General features: G+C 42.4%; 1 protein-coding gene across 4 annotated transcripts in view; it reads right to left on the bottom strand.

Moving 5' to 3' along the window:
• Window positions 1–1,507: 1,507 nt before the first annotated feature.
• FIGNL1 (fidgetin like 1) overlaps window positions 1,508–20,692 on the bottom strand; it is a 35,025-nt gene continuing 15,840 nt past the window's right edge. For all 4 annotated transcript variants that reach the window (XM_081165161.1, XM_081165159.1, XM_081165158.1 and 1 more), the window contains one exon: window positions 1,508–3,646. In XM_081165161.1, the coding sequence (XP_081021287.1) occupies window positions 1,604–3,643 (2,040 nt within the window). In that variant the 5' untranslated portion in view covers window positions 3,644–3,646 and the 3' untranslated portion in view covers window positions 1,508–1,603. The remainder of the gene's footprint in view (window positions 3,647–20,692) is intronic.

Below are 20,692 nucleotides of genomic sequence, written 5' to 3'. Positions count from 1 at the left end.
CTGGACCTTGAGATCATATTTTGATGCCTTTCTGCATGTGCCTCCTCCATGAGACGTCTGGAAGGTAGCAATAGGAGAGCGGGCCTTTTCTGCAGTAACTCCCCATTTGTAGAATGCTCTCCCCAGAGAGGTACAGCTGGCGCCTTCATTATACACTTTTATAGACACCAGGCGAAAATCTTCCTCTTTAACGAGGCGTTTGGCTAATTGACATCTGAAGCACTTCTAAATTTGTTGTGGAAGGAAGGGGGGATTCTTGGGTTAACTTTGTTTTTATTATGTATTTTGTGCTCTTTATTTTAGTAATTTTATGTTGTGAACTGCCCTGAGATCTGTGGGTATAGGGCAGTATACAAATTTAATAAACTGGCAGTTTTGTATTATATTTCATCTTACCACCATTTTAGGTTGTGTTTTTACTTGTTTCTAAGTTGCCTTTAAAGAGTTTTGTTCACAAAGGTGGCCTTCAATTTTCTAAAAATAAAAACAAATCGTTCTAGAATAAAGCAAATGCACGCCACACTTAAATACGTTTTCATACCATTCTTTTTTCCACCTCACTTCCCTTTCTCCTTGTTTGACTATATCAAAACAAAGCATTTCCCCATATGCTGACAATTCAGCAGCCATAAATACCTAGAACACTGGTAACCTTTGGCTGATTCATATTATACAGCCTTTTAATATATGCTTGTGGGAAGTCAGGGTTATTGTTTTGCCATTTTGTTTTAATTATTTAGTTGACTTTTTATCTTGTATTTTAATCTGTGAACTGCCCTGAGATCCCATGATGAAGGGTGGTTGTGTGTGTGTGTGTGTGTGTGTACGTGTACACACACACAGAGAGAGAGGAAATGACTTCTACAGGGCTGTCTTGAAAGACTGATGAGCTCTAATACCTTCCTACTCAAGTCCTGATTCTGTGATACAGTGCAATATTATGAAAATAGATTTACTTCTTCTCAACTGCAGCATATTGGTGTTTGAGTGGAGCCTCTTAACATCATTTCTTCTTCAATGATACCTGTTGTTAAGGGCTCTGCCACTCCACAGCTTAAGATTATTGTAATTAATTAGGACCGGAGTACAAGTTACTGCAGGGGCATGCATGCATGTTTACTCATTAGTAATTCCCAATGAGCATGGGGATTCCCCGCAACGGGGTGAGCTCCTGTTGCTCAGTCCCAGCTCCTCCCAACCAACAGTTCGAAAGCACATCAATGTGCAAGTAGATAAATAGGCGGGAAGGTAAATGACGTTTCCATGCACTGCTCTAGTTCGCCAGAAGCGGCTTAGTCATGCTGGCTACATGACCCGGAAGCTGTACGCCGGCTCCCTCGGCCAGTAAAGCGAGATGAGCGCCACAACCCCAGAGTCGTCCGCGACTGGGCCTAATGGTCAGGGGTCCCTTTACCTTTACCTAATATCTCTTTCTAAGCAATCAGTCTGCACAGAGGGCTTAACAGTTTGGGAAATAAAGGAAGGAAGGAAGGCGACCACATGCCAGTTTTTTCAAATTTATTAGAACACTATGAACATTTTTAGAAAGAAAGATAAAAATCAAATGTTCCCATGGAATTTAAGCATGCAAAGTTAATTTCTCTTATCTTCCACATCCAAATGTTTGATTCCAAGTATCATACAATTCAAGATCTTTGGAGGACACACTGGGGCGCACAGTTTTTAAAGCACTGTCAAAATCTTGAAAAACTATAGATCGTACTTGCTCAGGTGCAATGGTTGTAATATCAATAGACTGAAGGCTGCGGATAGGGCCTAGAGAAGCCTCTCTACAAAGCTGAGTCATATCAGCTCCAGAAAACCCATCTGATTTTTTAACAATGAGATCAATTTCCTCCTCCGTTAGGGAGCAATTTTCCTTTGACATCAGACAAGTCACTATCTGCTTTCTAGCAGAAGCGTCAGGAAGTGGGATGTACAGTCTCTTCACCAGTCTCCTTCGGGCAGCCTCATCAATTTCTTGTGGCCGGTTGGTTGCTCCCACAACTAATATGCGGTCCTCAGAAGAGGTCGTTGCTCCATCTAACTGGACCAAGAATTCAGTTTTTATTCTTCTAGAAGACTCGTGTTCCCCATCTGCGCGCTGGGACAGGAGAGAATCAATTTCATCAATGAAGATTACTGCTGGCTGCTGGAATCGTGCAACAGCAAACAATGCGCGGACCATCTTTTCTCCCTCACCTACCCACTTGGAGGTCAATGAAGAGGCACTGATGCTAAAAAATGTAGCCCCAGACTGACATGCAATACATTTGCCAATGAGCGTCTTCCCTGTCCCAGGAGGACCAAACAGAAGAATTCCTTTTGGAGGACTCCTTAAACCAGTGAAAATGTCAGGTCTCAACATAGGCCACACTATTATCTCCTTGATAGTTGCTTTTGCAAATTCGACCCCAGCAATGTCATCCCAATTCACTGGAGGCCCATGATCCATGATCTCTTGCATAATAAGTTCAATCATTTTTGGCTCTATATTCTTGAGCCGTTCATCCGTTGGACAAGTCACCTCTGTCGACCCGTAAGATTTGCACTGCGTCCCAGTGTTTTCATTCCCATCTTGTTTTGGTGTTGGAGGGACAAACTTTCCAAATACACCCCGAGATCTTGAGAGACCCAAAGTCTTTTTTGTGCTGCTGCTGCTAGATGGGACTGGTGCTAGACGCTCTGATTGCTGCTGGTGCTTCTTCTGCTGGTCCGCCCAGAGCTGTTCTTTCGCAGTTTTGAAACCAGATGCTTTGTTCTCATTGTTTTTGCTTCCACTCCACGCCAAGGTCTTCCCTTCTGTATTAACTGGCTTATTCAGAATGAAACCAGAAGATGTCGTGCTACTTTCTTCATTCGACACAAGAAATGCTTTCCTTTTCCCCAGGTTGCCCATCTCTGAAGGGAAAGCAGACTGAGTGGAAGATGAAGAATTCTGCTTCAAACCAGAGTTACTCATGAGTGTCAGAGAACTACTAAACACGGATTCACCATCTCTAAACAATGGAGTCGCACAAGAGGTAATGTCGGACGCTTCACTTATAGGCACCGGCAAAAAAGAATGTGCAGCTCTGGCCTTGGCTGAGGAAAGCATGCCAAACTGATGAGGTTTCAAAGCTGGGGCTCTGCCAAGGATATGGAGTTCCTGACTTGTACAGTCTGATGAGCCATCCCTATGTACAGATTTGCCATCACCACTGCAGTGAGTGAGTTTAGGAAGACCTGAAGCGACAGAGGCGGTGGCTTCCTTGTCGCTCCGAAACATTTCACTATTCTGCATCATCTCTTGCACACACTTCAGTTCCATCACATTAGCTGTCGTCAAAGCAGATTGCCACTTGTCATTTTCATTTTGCTGACTTCTTGCCAGTGTCAAAATGTTTTCCGCACAGTTATTCAAGCCAATCTCTGGATTGTCAGAGTCAAGAATCGCAGAGTATTTGTCTGCATATTTTTTGAATAGGTTGGCAGCGCAAACTTGGGAGATCTCAGAGTTTGCCCATGCATACTGAATGCGTAAAATCTGTGCACGATATGCATCTGCCTTCTGTCCTGGTGTTGAGGTGTCAGAGGTATAAGCAAAGTGATTCATCTGCCATTCACTCAGGTGTATATCACCACTGGGGCTACTGGGCTGCATGCTCTACAGAGAAATAGGACAAAAAATATGGTGATGAGAAAGAGACAGTTACCTTTTAACATAAGCTCTAGCTAAAGAAGGCAGTCAAACGACTGTACTTTATTAACTCATTACCCTTTATTTGAGCATTGTGAGGTATCTGACAAATATTTTACACAGCCAGGAAAACAATCTCACAGCTCTTGATTTTAAATGTTATCCTATGGTTTGAACACTTAGCAAGGGCACAAATCCATGTGACAATCAAATCTCCTATTGCTCACTGCATCCGTTTCTGTACATACAGAAATATCTTTCCTACAGGTAACCCTGATGCCCCCTGCCCGTTCTGGTGCTTAAATGATCTCTTAGGACAAACGAAGCTGCAAAAACTATGTTTAGACCACACAGTCACCTGGCACTGCCAATTTATTCACAAAAACGCACATCTGGAGCCATTTACAGCTATTGGACATAGCCAAGCCCAGAAAGTGACCTGGGAAGTACTTTCCCAATAATACCAATACAGTGGTACCTTGGTTTACAACCATAATCCGTTTCGGAGGTCCATCTGTAAACCAAAACAGGTCGTAACCCAAGGCGCGCTTTCGCCAATGGGGCCTCCCAAAAAAATGACCGAACCCAAAGAGTGCTCATCAATGGTTCCTCTTCATCCTGGAGAAGAGTGACTAGTGGGGTGCCACAGGGTTCTGTCTTGGGCCCGGTCTTATTCAACATCTTTATCAACGACTTGGATGATGGACTCAAGGGCATCCTGATCAAATTTGCAGATGACACCAAACTGGGAGGGGTGGCTAACACCCCAGAGGACAGGATCACACTTCAAAACGACCTTGACAGATTAGAGAACTGGGCAAAAACAAACAAGATGAATTTTAACAGGGAGAAATGTAAAGTATTGCACTTGGGCAAAAAAAATGAGAGGCACAAATACAAGATGGGGGACACCTGGCTTGAGAGCAGTACATGTGAAAAGGATCTAGGAGTCTTGGTTGACCACAAACTTGACATGAGCCAACAGTGTGACGCGGCAGCTAAAAAAGCCAATGCAATTCTGGGCTGCATCAATAGGAGTATAGCATCTAGATCAAGGGAAGTAATAGTGCCACTGTATTCTGCTCTGGTCAGACCTCACCTGGAGTACTGTGTCCAGTTCTGGGCACCACAGTTCAAGAAGGACACTGACAAACTGGAACGTGTCCAGAGGAGGGCAACCAAAATGGTCAAAGGCCTGGAAACGATGCCTTATGAGGAAAGGCTAAGGGAGCTGGGCATGTTTAGCCTGGAGAAGAGGAGGTTAAGGGGTGATATGATAGCCATGTTCAAATATATAAAAGGATGTCACAAAGAGGAGGGAGAAAGGTTGTTTTCTGCTGCTCCAGAGAAGCGGACACGGAGCAATGGATCCAAACTACAAGAAAGAAGATTCCACCTAAACATTAGGAAGAACTTCCTGACAGTAAGAGCTGTTCGACAGTGGAATTTGCTGCCAAGGAGTGTGGTGGAGTCTCCTACTTTGGAGGTCTTTAAGCAGAGGCTTGACAACCATATGTCAGGAGTGCTCTGATGGTGTTTCCTGCTTGGCAGGGGGTTGGACTCGATGGCCCTTGTGGTCTCTTCCAACTCTAGGATTCTATGATTCTATGATTCTATGATTCTATGAAATGCGTTGTAATCCAAAAAAAAATCGCAAACTGGGACGCGCATTTCTGGGTTTGAATTGGTCGTAATGGTTGTAAACTAGGCTGTTTGCAAACTGAGGTACCACTGTATGGTGAACATGGGAACTCTGTGCGAGTCCCTGCCAGCTTCACAGACCGGCAGGGACTGAAGCATTTTATGCATCAGGATCGTACAGGAAGCAGTGGCACAGGAATATTACTTGAAATCTGCACCTTGAAACTGGCAGGGCAGACCTTGAGAGACATATTGTTTCTAGCTGCCTGTTAAGAGATAATTGAATCACTATTCTTAAACTGTGCATGAACCAATTCCTTAGTTATTCTTTAATTTCTTGTTCTTGTTGTAACCTCATATTAGAAACTATTGTTTCTATTAACCACTGTGCTGCACTATCGTTACTCATGTTTTCATGCTCAGTGATATTTTTTTAAGGTCAGCATGTCAGTGGTGATGTAGCCCATATCTTCTTCTTAGCTACGGATCACCAAGGAGGGGCAGCCCCAGGATCCTTCAGAGCCAAACCTTAAGTCACTAAAATGGGGCAAAGCAACAGCAAAGAATGCTTTGAGTCTGCAGTGTATGCATTTGGATCAGGGGTTGTCCACCTGGTCTCTACCGGCCACTAGTGGGTGTTTCAGGATTCTAGGTGGGCAGTAGGGGGTTCCAAGACACAAGCTGAATCCTCCTTCCCTCAAGCGCTGGCGGGCGGTAAAGAATTTTTACCATCATGAAAGATGCATTAGTGGGTGGTAGGTATTAAAAGGTTGACTACCCCGATTTAGATACAGTAGTAACTTCTCCAGCAAAGCAGCCAATGCAGAAACCTGAAGAGAAAGGATATGCTTTTGTTATGCCATCCCTGTGTCAACTGCCTTGTTTGGGATGGCACTGGCAAGCCTGAAGACCAGCCAAGCGACTTACGGGTGCCGAATGAGCTAATGCAGCTTCCTGACACTTGCAAACAGTTCCGAGTGGTTATATGAATGCCACTGCTATTCAGAACATGCAGACATTTTCCTGGCTGCACCCAAAATACACACTAGGGAGAAAAAGCACTCATTAAAATTTTAATTCATAAAATGAAAGCTATAGGATTAATTATAGCTATTTAAAGGGAGTGGATGGCATTTTGGAGAGCTAGCCTTGTGGACTTTGCACAAAGTGACTTTTCTAGCTTTAAGTACCAAGTAGTCTGCTTTCCTGATAGCCAAATTCTCTAGGATTGCTTAGTTCCTTCCTTTCATGTACTCAATAGCAGTTCCTTTACACAGCTGCTGCTAGGCAAGAGGTATCTTTGCAGTTTTGCTTTTTGGACAATTGATCAATGATTATTATACAATGCATATGAATACTTCCTTTCCTGTCTTTCCAGAGATGGATATATACTTGTATTATTCTCAAGAATATATGTGTAATTCTGCAGATCAGGCCAGAAAGCAAAGCTATACGTTTTGTTTTCCTTTATTTTCACAACTGTTACTGTTATTTCAAACTTAATGAATAATGATTTTGAAAAGCAGCCAGATGATGATATCCAATAAAAAGTGATTATTTCATTCAAGAAAAATAAATAACTTTCCAGAGATTATTAGTCTCTCTAGTGCAACATATGTGTCACTTAATGCTATGTATTCTTGTGGTTTTATGCTGTAAACCACCCTGTGGTTCTTGGATGAAGGGCGGTATATAAATTTAATAAATAAAGATAATACAAATAACCATCATTTGCTCTGGGCATTCCATCTCTACCTTCAATTAAGATTCTGCTTTGAGGGTAGCCAAGGGTGCCAACAGGATTTTCTAAACCCCCTACATCCTCCCGGCCCCCTGCAATCTATTGGCAGGAATGGCTGCTTAGGTACATATGTTAACTTAGCCTAGCCTACCTCACAGGGCTGTTGTTATTGCTATTAATTTGGCATGCCTGGATGAAATAATGTGGGCACAGAGAAAAGCACATACCCCAGTATCTTCCTCTGTCCAGCCAGGCTAGCAGCAACCATGAGGAGCATATCCTGTTTATGCTGCTTTGGGAGCCCCCCCCCCCCCAGTCTCAGGTGCAGCAGGCAACCTTTGCTCCTGAGCAACAGTCATTAAGTGACCTTACACCTGCTGAGTGCTAAAGGCTTAGCTAGCTCCGTGCTCTTTCTTCGGAAATGTCCAAATGACAAAGAGAAAGAAAGAGAGAGAGAGAGAGAGAGAGAGAGAGAGAGAGAGAGAGAGAGAAGCATCTGGGGCCCCTGCTGGCTTGGGGCCCGGCATCTGTGTACCCCCACTGACAGCAATATCACATTTTCCAAGCACAACATGCACCTGGGGGGCAGAGCGCAGATTCTTCTTTTATATAGCTTGGTTAAGTTATGAAATGGGTGGGTGCAAATGATACAGGTCTTCACTAGTTAAGAGATTGGGAATCTGCGGCTCACCAGATGCACTGAATACAACTCCCACCATTGCTGATCATGGGCCATGTTGGCTGGGCTGATGGAGTGTGGATTCAATGCAACCTGAGGAGCCACACACTCCCCATCCCCACTCTAGACATAATGGTAATAAATAACACGGCTGTACCTGTACAACTGAGAGAGTTGTCACGCTGTACAAAACTTTGCTTTACATTATCAGGATAACAAAGAGCACCTATTTGATGCAGATTAATTCCCCCTGAACACTGTGATAGGAATTTTATGGTTTTAGATATATAGTAATGTTCATAACTGCACATACATAGATCAGTACAGGAAGGCCAACGTGGAACCATTTTGATTCCTAAACTGACCAAATCCTTTCTCTGCAAGGTTAAAAATGGAAAAGCCTCCCCATTGTCTCTTCCTTTAATCTGTGTTTGAATAAGGTGTGAGCCTGTGACCTGGCCCAGGAAATAAGTATTTTAGCATTACAAAAGAATGGCCAGGCTCCCCAGAAAATCCAATCAAGGAACCTGCTAGACAGGAGATAAACAAGGAGAAGAGAAAAACAACATTTAAATTTCTGTGATGTAGGTGGGATGTATCTGAGGGGTGGTCTTAGGTTACACCCCTTCTGTGATGTATGCATAATGTTTCTGGGGGTGGTCCTGATCTAGAGAAGGGGAATTTCAAAAGTCTTTATAAGGCCTTGCAGGCCATTGTTCTGGGTCCTCTTCCTCTCCTGCGTGTGAGGGGGGTACCCTGTTGCAACAGATCAATAAAGATCAAGCTTACTAGCTGCTTTGCTTCTCAATATTCTCTGGTTGGCCTCTGTTATTTTCTCCTACCAATAGGGAACCTATGTAAGGACTCTATATGGGCTCTTGGATACCCCATAAGGGAAAAGGGCATATTTTTATTTACAACAGATGGCGACCACGCACGAAGGGACTTTTGGTTACCCGGATTCTGGAAACGAGGAAGGACTGGTTATCCAGCGCGCACCAGGCAGTTTGCCAGGAGGAATAACCAGTCTTCCATCGGTCCCAGGGTCTGGCAATAACTTGGAGTTCAGCGAGGCTAACCAGGGGAAGCAAAGCTTGATCAGGCCGGCCTTAAACAACCAGTCAAGAGATCCCAGAATCACCAGGACAGCGCTTGCGAAGTGAGTATGAGTAGGAAAAATGGGTAGTGGGGTGGGATTCTGCAAACCACAGCAAACCTATACTTCTCAAATCCTTACTTCTTTCCTCACTTTAACTCTTGAAAAAATTGCCTTCTACTCCTTTCTGTCCCCTCGATCTCAACACCAGCCTTAGCCCTTCGGAGTATGCCCAGGCAAGGGTTGTGTGTGATTTCTTCCACTTAATTCTTTATGCCAACCTATTCCTTCGGAGTTTTGCCCAGAAAGGTTGTGCAATTTCTTCTGCACTGAAAACTAACTTCCAGCGCAGCCGCACCTCTGCCATGGCGATCTTTGTTAGAAATGACCTGTGAACAGAGAACGCAAGGGCGCTGAATTCCTTTCCATCTTTCATATTCCAGAGTCTCAATCTGGCATTGCAAGTGTGCAAGCGTTCAGTAGGGACTCTGAGTTAGATTGTAAAAGGCAGGGAGGTTGCTGTGAGTTGTAGAATAGAGATTAAGTGAGGTATCCCCAGGTTTTTCCCCTCGGAGATTTGTCCAGGTATCCCCAAGTTTTTTCCCTTGGATCCCCAAGTTTTCCCCTCGGAGATTTGTCCAGGTATCCCCAAGTTTTCCCCTTGGATCCCCAGGTTTTTCCCCTCGGAGATTTGTCCAGGTATCCCCAGGTTTTTTTCCCTTGGATCCCCAAGTTTTCCCCTCGGAGATTTGTCCAGGTTTCCCCAAGTTTTCCCCTCTGATCCCCAGGTTTTTCCCATCGGAGATTTGTCCAGGTATCCCCAAGTTTTTTGTCCAGGTTTCCCCTTTTCCGGACCCTTCGGAGTTTTGCCCAGGTCCAAAACCCTTTTAATTGAAAATGGGTGCACCTCAGTCAAAAGAAAAATAGTCCCCAGACCCCTGGCGTGAAAGAAGCCCAGTTGGTGCTTACTTCCCGCCTGGACTCTGACAGTCCCCTTCAATTTGTGTTTAAGAAACGTTTTTCCTGTGTTTAAATTGTACTTAGGTAACATCCAGCAGCTGCTTATCTTAAATGTGCCATCTAAAATAAAAATGCAAGCTTGCTCCAAATTCTAAATCTAAGGAAGCCATGTTGAGCCTTATCAATCTTAAAGCAAGACAAAATGGAGAATGGAGTGTGCAAATGTTTGTTATTTGAGAGAGGCTCTAAAAGAGTTTTCCTCCCAAGTGGTAAAATCCTGTATACGTGCTACTTGTGTTCTGAAAGGGGAATTACCCCACCTCCTTCCTCTAGTTTAAGTGAGGAGGGCGATTTAAGTCTAATGGTAAATGTTTTGTTGTAACTTTTGAGTTTGCAAGTATACCTGTGTTCCAGTCTAAGTTAACCTAATGTTTCTGCTGCAAAAGCCTAGTTGAGCCAACTGCTCTCTCAAGCTAAGATGCAGTGTATGTATTTCATTAAGCATATGCCTATGAAAGTATGGTGTTCCTTCTAAGAAAAATATCTGAGTCCAGTTTTAACTTTGATCTGGTTGGACAGAAGAGTTATTGTAAGGCTCCTGATATCAGTCTCTATAAGACGTCCTGGCCTCTTTTCTTAGAAAATGCCCCCCCCTTGTTTCATTCTGTCTCTTTCAGGGTTTTTTCCCCTTCTCCTTCTTATTCTGTGCCAGGTAAATTTACTCCCGAGTAAGCTTCCTTTAAAGGAAACTGCAAAGGGGGGGGGGCATAAATTAGGCTTACTATTCCTCTGCAAGTTCAGGAAAAATTGTTCACTCTTGTATTCCTTTTAAATCAAATCTATGGCTGTTTAAACTTTGCTTTATAAAAGATCCTCTCCCTATCTTAGGAAAAATGTTAACTTCAATCTTCTTTTAAAGATAATTTCTATAGGAATTTTCACTCTTTAGTCTAAGGAAGTAAACACTCACTCAAACTAGCTTCAAGATCTGTATAGAATTGGGTACTTTTATTTTCCTTTTCCTTAGTACATGATAGGCGCATGGTTTGTGATAGGCGCATGGCTTGTGATCTCTTCCCCAGTTGTGTCTGTGTACATAAGTATGTGTGTGTTTCTGGTAGTACAAATCTTGCTATGAACCCTGTATTTTAGGGTTGGACTAGATGACCCCAGGTCCCTTTCAACTTTCCCAATTTGTGGCTGATGAGTTGAAATCCAGCCCAGATTGCTCTTTGTTTTTAAAGGTGAGAGGTGAATGTGTGTGTTTCTGGTAGTACAAATCTTGCTGCGAAATCTTGCTGTGAACCCTATATTTTGGAGGGTTGGACTAGATGACCCCAGGGTCCCTTTCAACTCTCCCAATTTGTGGCTGTGTGGAAGACCATGTGTCTGCAAGCATTGGAGGGTAATTCTTAAATTCTGGTGTGGTAATGGAGTTGAAATTCAGCCTAGCTTTGCTTTTTAGTTTTAAAAGGTGAGAGGTAAAAGCCATGATGTTTTGAAGCACAACTGGTAATATCAAGCATTTGAGTGATTACAGTATTTATCATTTTGTCTACTATTTTTTTTAATCAAACTTAAAAGTCAATTCAAAGTTTAAGCACATACAAATGAATAATCAAGTACAATTAGCCTTGGCCATTCCTGTAAATTAAGGCGCAGAAAATAATAATAATAATAATAATAATAATAATTTTTTGTCTGCAAATGGTAAGGCTGAAATGACTGAGAATGTTAAAAAATCCTATGAATTCTAACGCTCTGGCCATTTTTACTCATAAATAAGAGAGCGGTTGATTGTTCCGCGAATGGCCAGAGGGATATTAGCCCTTTCCTGTACATAAAGGAAGCTTGGGCTGAATGGTGAATACTTGAATTGCTGAGTTTCTCTTTTTTGTTTTAAAATCTAACCCTATTTTAAAAAACCACTCCTTACCTGGCCATTTTTACTCATAAATAAGAGAGCGGTTGATTGTTCCGCGAATGACCAGATAAAATGACCAATAATGATAGCCCTTTCCTGTACATAAAGGAAGCAGTCTCAGTTTGCTTGGGCTGAATGGTGAATACTTGAATTGCTGAGTTTCTCTTTTTTGTTTTAAAATCTAACCCTATTTTTAAAATCTACTCCTTACCTTTCCCTTCCTTATTCTAATTGAGCCAAAAGATGCAACATTTTCAATTGTATAAAAGGTTTGCTGGGGCATGAACTCTGCACATGCACAGAGGCTAGATCAGCTTACAAAAGAGAGAGAGAGAGAAAGGAGGGGGGAGAGAGAAGGTTTGGAGAGCCTGAAACCTATACAAATTTCCTTATGTAAAATTTGGAACCATTGAGGGAAATCACCCTTAATGTCTTGCCCCAGGGGCTAACAAAAGGTTCGCCTCCCAATGGAATTTAAATTTTATAAGTTTTTGTTTTTGTTTTTTTTTTTTTTTTTGGTGTGTGTGTGTGTGTATATGCCTATGCATTTTAGGAACAGCACTTCCTGACAGACCTCTCACATGAAATAATTTTCCCTTTTAACAGAGTGTCCTTTCTTTTCTCCCACAGCACAAATGATAATGAGGGGATGCAAACAGTGATTTAAATACTCTATAAAAAGTAATTGCATTTGTTTCTCTTTTGTCTTTCTTCCCTAAAAGCCAAACAGCAACTTTCTTTCTGTTCTGTGAAACAAGTCTGAATCCCTGCTGTATTAGTGACCTCTATCTCTTTGTGCCTTTGACATTTTTTTTAAAGTTACAAATAATCTGTTTTCATTTATTTAATCAGTTTCTCCATGATGTCTATGAAGTTAATCGAAGCACAACCAAACATTGTTTGAGCATTTCTTACTAATTCTGTCATTTTGGCTGGTGCAAGGTACCTGCACAACTTTAAAATTGCCATTCATTTTTTTATTGGTATTAACTCATTTCCCAGTATTAACATTACAGCTGATGTTGTCACATCAAGAAACACTCTTTTATTTTCATTTGGGATGTTAGAATGCCAAAACAGATTACTTCAGGTTGCTTATTAATTGTGTGTCTTAGCATTTATTTATTTTCGGTTCCTCATAGGTCATTTGTGTGTGTGTGTTTTACTTTGGGGACATGTTCATCACATGTTGAAAGTCAGTTTCATGAAGTTCTTTTATTGGATAGCACATGGTGAATTTTAAGTTTTCCCCATTGTTTTCCCTTTCCCCCCCCAGTCCAGTAGTAATCTGTGTGGTTTTGATAATATCTTTGTACTATTTAATAATAGTTATTTTCTGAATCTGATGTCTTTGTGTCAAGTCCATTTTCATCTAACTGGTAATTAATTTTTTGCTGTCTTTTTATTTTTTAACCTTTGTATTTTTACAGTTCTCTTTCTATACATGTGGAGTAATTTTTTATTTTATAATATGAAAAGAACAACAACAACAAAAATTAAGTGAAGGAAAGCAAACAAACTTAGCAGATAATAACAGTAATTATGTGGAAATGTGATAATAATATTGAAATAAATAAAATGCTTAATGCGCTAAGATTTTTTATTATTTGCAGCTTCCCATGGAAACTGGAGGACATCCTTCTTGTCTAACTGTGTTTTTAAGTCTCCCCAAAACCCTGCCCCCTTACAGGATATCACTTCTACAGATGTGCAATGATGAAAAGCAGCAACAACCCCTCAACTCACAAGACCTGCAACACCAGAGTTTTCAAAGTGCCCACAGTTATCTCTTTCAAAGGCTATAGACTGAGGGGGGAGGGGTTGAACTGACAAAGGGGGGAGGAGTTGAATTGCAAGGACATTTTTTCACTTGAACCTCAAGCCTCTGCTCCAGGATTCAAAAGATACATACGTAAAAGATCACAATTGTGTCAAGATATGCAACAGATATTTAATTATTTTGTTTTGTATTATGTGTTATTATGTAAGAATGTTGAAATGTGTCTGACAGTGTGATTTCCACAAAGGGGGGCAATTTTTTTTTTCTGTGTGTAACTGTTTTTATGTTTAATGTCTTATTGCTTACACACCAATGGAGAATTCTCATGCATTTTATACTTTCTAATAGCTCACACTATTGTGTAGTCTCAATTTATAACCACATTTCATTGTTCCACCTGGCACTCTGCCAACTTTCCCTAAACTTGCTTTACCAAGGAGAAGCTTCTAAGAAACATGAAGGTGGATATGCTTTGGTTTAGCAGGAATGATCCCTTATAGACTTAAATTGACTTATTTGGACAACTGCCCTTGTTAAGAATGGTTTTCTTTTAACAGATTGGTTTGAAGAGTTGAGAACCATGGGGCAAGATAAATTCAAATTGGACTCAGTTTGAATTGGGCAAGTGTATCCAGGCTGCAATTAGCTTTTTGGTCCTTTAAGTGCAAGTGAGCAACTTCTCATGAGCCCAAGACCACAGCCTATAATAAAATCCCATAGCTAAAGGCCAAGGCGAAGACCTCTCCCTCACGAGATGCCCAAAACCTGTGCCAGCTATGGTGAATGCCAGGCGACATGGTTAAATGAAAGCCCTGAGGGGATTCAACAGAAAGGATGTGTTGCTGTAGCACTATGTCAGTGTGAGACCACATAAGAGCTACCTTGACACCTGAGAACACTAAAATGACGGGGGGGAAGCAAACTGCACTTTTCAGTCATTAGTGGACCTTACCTTCCTGCTAGGTGTAAAGCATAGAACACTATTGAGTAAATGGTCTCTCCCAAAGTGTTAGAATGCCACAAGTAATTAGTAGCAAAATGCAACATGTGTTATTTTTATATGATATATTCATACAAAGACATCCATCTACAACATACGATGTTATTATTTGTGGGGCAAAAAATTTTTAAGAAAAATTCTAGCCCCAAAGGGGGGAATATTGTGATAGGAATTTTATGGTTTTAGATATATAGTAATGTTCATAACTGCACATACATAGATCAGTACAGGAAGGCCAACGTGGAACCATTTTGATTCCTAAACTGACCAAATCCTTTCTCTGCAAGGTTAAAAATGGAAAAGCCTCCCCATTGTCTCTTCCTTTAATCTGTGTTTGAATAAGGTGTGAGCCTGTGACCTGGCCCAGGAAATAAGTATTTTAGCATTACAAAAGAATGGCCAGGCTCCCCAGAAAATCCAATCAAGGAACCTGCTAGACAGGAGATAAACAAGGAGAAGAGAAAAACAACATTTAAATTTCTGTGATGTAGGTGGGATGTATCTGAGGGGTGGTCTTAGGTTACACCCCTTCTGTGATGTATGCATAATGTTTCTGGGGGTGGTCCTGATCTAGAGAAGGGGAATTTCAAAAGTCTTTATAAGGCCTTGCAGGCCATTGTTCTGGGTCCTCTTCCTCTCCTGCGTGTGAGGGGGGTACCCTGTTGCAACAGATCAATAAAGATCAAGCTTACTAGCTGCTTTGCTTCTCAATATTCTCTGGTTGGCCTCTGTTATTTTCTCCTACCAATAGGGAACCTATGTAAGGACTCTATATGGGCTCTTGGATACCCCATAAGGGAAAAGGGCATATTTTTATTTACAACAACACAATCCATAGGGTTGAAAAGTGTTTCCCCTCACCTTTTCAAATTGGCAGTGTGAGTTTTTAAGCTGCTGCAAATATAGTGAATGCAAATATACAGTCAGTTGGTAGTGTTTACGTTTGTTTGCTTGCTCCCTCCTTCCATTCTTGGGGCACTGCAATTGTTTATGCAACCCCTAATCTCAAAATGAAAGAAGAGGTGAGCCAAGAGCTGTGCACATTAGTCAAAGGTGCACTTAGATTAACCCCACGCTCAAAGTTAACTAACCAAGAACTCAAAGCAAGATGAATGGCTCCAAAAGAGCTCAAGAAAACGGGCACTTTTCAGACACTTAGCAGTTTTGCGGAACTCTCTCTCGCCCTGTAGGTGCTTGCCTCTTGCTTTTCAGCAGTGCCAGGTTGAGAAAGTACTGTTCTCCCAGGCTTTTTTTTAAACATTAGCACCACTGAATGCTGTTATAAATTTGTTTGTCTCCATTTTATTTGAGATAGCTTCGCCTTCTGATAACTGACAATGGTTGCTATTGTATTTTATTCCCTGTGCTGGTTATGGATTTTGTTCTGGTATTTTAGCCTTTTAAAAATTCAACATTTCCTGTGTATCACCAAGAGAGCAGAGTTATGGGGCAAGAAATAAATGCAATAGTTCATTTAGTTATACATCAGAAGTTTTACTTAAACACTAGCAAACAAAAAGGTTTATTTAACTAACTTTGCACACAATAAAACACAATTAAATGGAAGGTAGCGTCTCCTAGAAGGAAAAATATAAGAACTCCTAATCCCTTTGACATAAGACAACTGCAATGTGGCACCGCGATAAAGGAGGAAAACATGCTTTTCAACTATTATCTGATAAAATCAGGAAGACTAAACAGTAATGAATTGCCATGAATTGCTTTTAATAAGATGCTCCCTGATAAGCGAATTAAAACACCTTTGAGAAATCAAAAGTATCTTGCATTTTTTTATTTGTTCATCACCACAATCTGCAACTGAAGAAAGAACCCAAACATTTCAGCTCAACATGTTAGCTTTTAAAGACCAAGTGAATAACACAAAACAGTACGTTTAATATACTGTAACCAGAGACTGACTGTTGCAGTTTGAGCTACAATAGTGCCACCTGCTGGACAAATGCGAGGTGGAAGTTCCTTACAAACCCCACATTTTGATTTAGGGTCTGTTTGTGCTTCCCAACCTCACTCCAAGGACCTCAGGGTTAGACTGGAACAACTATTGACCAGTCACAAACACCCCGTCGGGGGGGAACATGGACAGCTTGCTTAGGCTACATACATACATACATACATACATACATACATAAATAAGCAAGCAAGCAAGCCAGCCAGCCATCAAGCATGCATGGCTTGAAGATTTCCTATTTACTGAGTACTTCAGATTAACCAAACTGACTGCTGTACTGACACCGCAGGGAAGCTGTGCAAGAAGACCAGCAAAAATACTTTGAATCTGGACATGAGCCCCTTCCTCATAATTTTATGATTACCAACAGCTCTGTATCATGAACAATTAGCCATTTCCTTAAACTAAGTAATAGTTTATGATGATAATGATAATATATATTATAATAATGATATAAAGCGCTTTGTTGTAAAGACTGCACTGTATAGCCAAGCATAGACTAGGGCAAGTTTCCAACTCCAGTAACCAGAGGCTTACACTTTGTTTCAGAGTAAACAATCGTGTTAAATTAATATGACAAACTCAAGCTGTAGGATTTTTTTTGCATGTTGCATTTACAAAATAATTCCCCAGCCCAATCCATTATGTCTCATGATGACCTACAACACCCCCCACCCAAAAAACCCACTGAGATTGCATGTATGGATTTCTTGGATAACTAACTAGGCTGAACAGATGTACTATTACAATAACAACACATTTTCAAGCCTAGAAACAGAAACCTGCCTACATAACATTTTAATAAACTACTCTATGGCGAACTGGCAAACCACTACTGGATTCTGCGCACCCAGTCCAGGAGCAGCCTGCATTTTATTGTCCATTTTATTGACAAACATGTTTGCATCACACTGTTTGCAATCTCAGCATGTTAACGCATGCTTTTGTTTTATTCCTTAGAACAAAAGGAATAGTCTCTCTCACCCACATCCAAGTGCAGGTTGTCTACCCACATTCTGATTGTCTTAGTCTTGATGGTGTGTGTGAGAGAGAAAGAGAGAAGAGAAAGCTCCCCCCACCAAGTACCCACCTTCAGTCTCCCCCAGCCCCCAAATGAAGTCGCGGAGCAAATAAGGACATCTGGGACAGGAAGCCAGGGCTGCCGCCACCACACAGTTCTCCAAAGCTGGTTGGATGTCAGTTAAGTCATCCGTGTTTGTGCTATTTGCATGTGGTACACAACAGGTTACTATATGGAGAGGGTGGATACATGTCAGGCTGATTGGATGCTTAGACTGGCCCCCAGGCGCTTCCTATGTGCCCCCCAGTGCCGCCTCTGGTCCCATCTCACCTCCACTCTGCACTTGAGCACATTCTGCAGTCCAAGGCAATTAGCCACCGGTCACCCTACTCCCCACCCAGCACGTAGGAGGACCAAGACTAATTTTGCCAGAGATTGTCGCTCGTGTGCTTCAGCTACTCAATTCCAAGCATCAAGCAAAGAAACAAGGGGGATTGAGCAGCTCAGGTGCAGAAAAAGAGGACTCTGCCAAAGCATCTGTTGCTGTTCACACTCAAAGGGAAGCAGGGAGCAAGGTGACTGCGGCTTGGCTCATCTCTCCTTTCAACCATTTACCCATTTTAAACTCTGATCACTGTTAAATATGACACCACACAGCACTTTGCTTGCATAGCACTTTAAGCAATGACTTCAAAGGCACATCCCAGGAAGCTTGTCCACCAGGGGACTGTAATGGTTCAGAGTGTCCCTGCACCAATATAATTCCAAGAAATGAAAGGATGAATAACTACTGGATTGCAAAATGATTAACTAACATGCATTATGGGATTCAATAATTGGGACTAAACAAAAAAAAAAACACCTTTAAGCCCACAATGTTTAAAGATGTCACAGCCAGAATTCCAAGCCCCTAATAAGAAGAATTAAAAGTTAATGCCGTACTCTTGTATCAGTATTATCAGCTATCTCCCCCATCAATCATTTAAAAGCCAAGCCAGCAACACGCCATCTAGGCTATCAGGTGAGGAAAGCTATCCCTCCCTCCCTACCCCGCCCCCCCCCCAATCTTTCTCCTGCGTACAACAGATTGTATTCGTAAGTCCCTTTGGTCCACAGGCAGATGTCCAGTGCAGTTCAATCAGTCTGCTTGCATTAGTATTCCCACAAGCATGTATTCCCTTTCGTGTCTATGCATTAAAGTGCTATTTAAAAGCTGCCCATGTTCCTTTTAATGAATATTCACGGGTAGACTACAGCCTCTGGCAAAGTGGGAGTGCCATACATAAATCCAGCCGCTTTCTCTCACACACACCCAAAGAAAAGGGGGGGGGGCTACAAAGCATGGCATTTCCACAACAAAGACAGACATGAGGACAAGGAATTGTCTCCAGGGAATACACTACAATTGGATCTGCAAAAGCTCACAAGAAATCCAGCTGCGCTATTTAAGCATGCAGACCCATAGCAACAGCGGCTAGCTAACCGCTCAGGCACCCAGGGTGGCGCAAGTGCCCTGAGCTCGGGGGCAAGGGGCAAGCTGCACGGAGTCTCCCTGCCGCCTCCCCCTCAGCTATAGGGCGGCCGAGCCTGGGGGAGACGGCGGGTGGATGCAAGCCCCACGCTGTTTCCAGCAGCACAGAGCCTGCAGGCAATCCGCCCAACTCCTCCCCCAGGCTCGGCTGCCCTACTGCTGAGGGGGAGGCAGTGGGCAGACGCAAGCCCCACACTGTCATTTCAGGAAGCATGGAGCCTGCAGGCGCCTGAGCCACTGCGTCACTTCCAGGAGAAGCGCGTGGCTCAGAGGCGCTGCTGGCCCAGCAGTAAGTGCCGCCCCCTGTGGTGTGGCACCCAGTGCCCCCCACCACGCCACTGCATCACAACCATAATACTATATGCCCTCTGACCCCTCACATCAGCTCTATGGAGCCACAGGACAAAAGTGCATTGACACACAGTTTGCTTTAACTGAAAAATTAGTACTAAATTAGATTCCAGAGCACAGGATGGTCTGAGTCCTTGCTTCCTTCTGCACACTCCTCTGTAAGCAATTGCTGATATAATAATCCAAGAAATGCCAAAAGAAAAAAAAGGATGTTGGCTTAGGATATTTTGGCTATTGCACTACTTTTAACCAGCTTTCATAATTACTGGAGAATGAAATTTAAAAAAAAAATACTTGGCAATTCAAACTGCATAAACAATACACTGAAACGCTGGTCTTAAGCTGTTGGGCTGGGTCACGGCCAGTGTTAGAAACTCAGATAGAGAGGCTAATCGCCAAATGGCACGTTAAACCTAGGTTACAGTCACCCCAAGGGAATGCACCTTTTTTGCAGTGGGATTGATTGATTATATTTCTATACTGCTTTTTAAAAAAAATATCTCAAAGCAGTTTACAACACATGAAAACATCAAATAAAACAAAGTAAAGCATCAAGGAAAATATTTCAGATTCTTCTCTAAGTGACATTTTGCTTTTCCCATATTTATTTACCTACTTAATTTATATAGCTGCCCTATAACAGAAGAACTAGAAGCCTAGACAGCATCTTAAAAAGTAGAGACATCACCTTGCCAACGAAGGTCCGTATAGTAAAAGCTATGGTTTTCCCAGTAGTGATGTATGGAAGTGAAAGCTGGACCATAAAGAAGGCTGATCGCCGAAGAATTGATGATTTTGAATTATGGTGCTGGAGGAGACTCTTGAGAGTCCCATGGACTGCAAGAAGATCCAACCTCTCCATTCTGAAGGAAATCAGGCCTAAGTGCTCACTGGAAGGACGGATCCTGAAGCTGAGGCTCCAATACTTTGGCCACCTCATGAGAAGACTCCCTGGAAAAGACCCTGATGCTGGGAAAGATGGAGGGCACAAGGAGAAGGGGACGACAGAGGACGAGATGGTTGGACAGTGTTCTCGAAGCTACAAACATGAGTTTGACCAAACTGCGGGAGGCAGTGGAAGACAGAAGTGCCTGGTGTGCTCTGGTCCAGGGAGTCACGAAGAGTCGGACACGACTAAACGACTAAACAACAACAACAACAACAACAGAAGAACTCTAGGAAGCCAGTGTGGTACTGCGGTTGGAGTGTTGGACTAGGACCCAGGTGTCCAGGGTTCAGATCTCCACTCAGTCGTAAAGCTCACTCGGTGACTTTGAGCCAGTCACAGTCTCTTAACCTACCTCACAGGGTCATTGTAGG

The sequence above is a fragment of the Podarcis bocagei genome (assembly GCF_964188305.1).
Source record: "Podarcis bocagei genome assembly, chromosome: 12".
NCBI lineage: Eukaryota > Metazoa > Chordata > Lepidosauria > Squamata > Lacertidae > Podarcis > Podarcis bocagei.
Note: the sequence above shows the minus strand (reverse complement) of the source record. Positions and strands in the feature narration are given on the sequence as shown.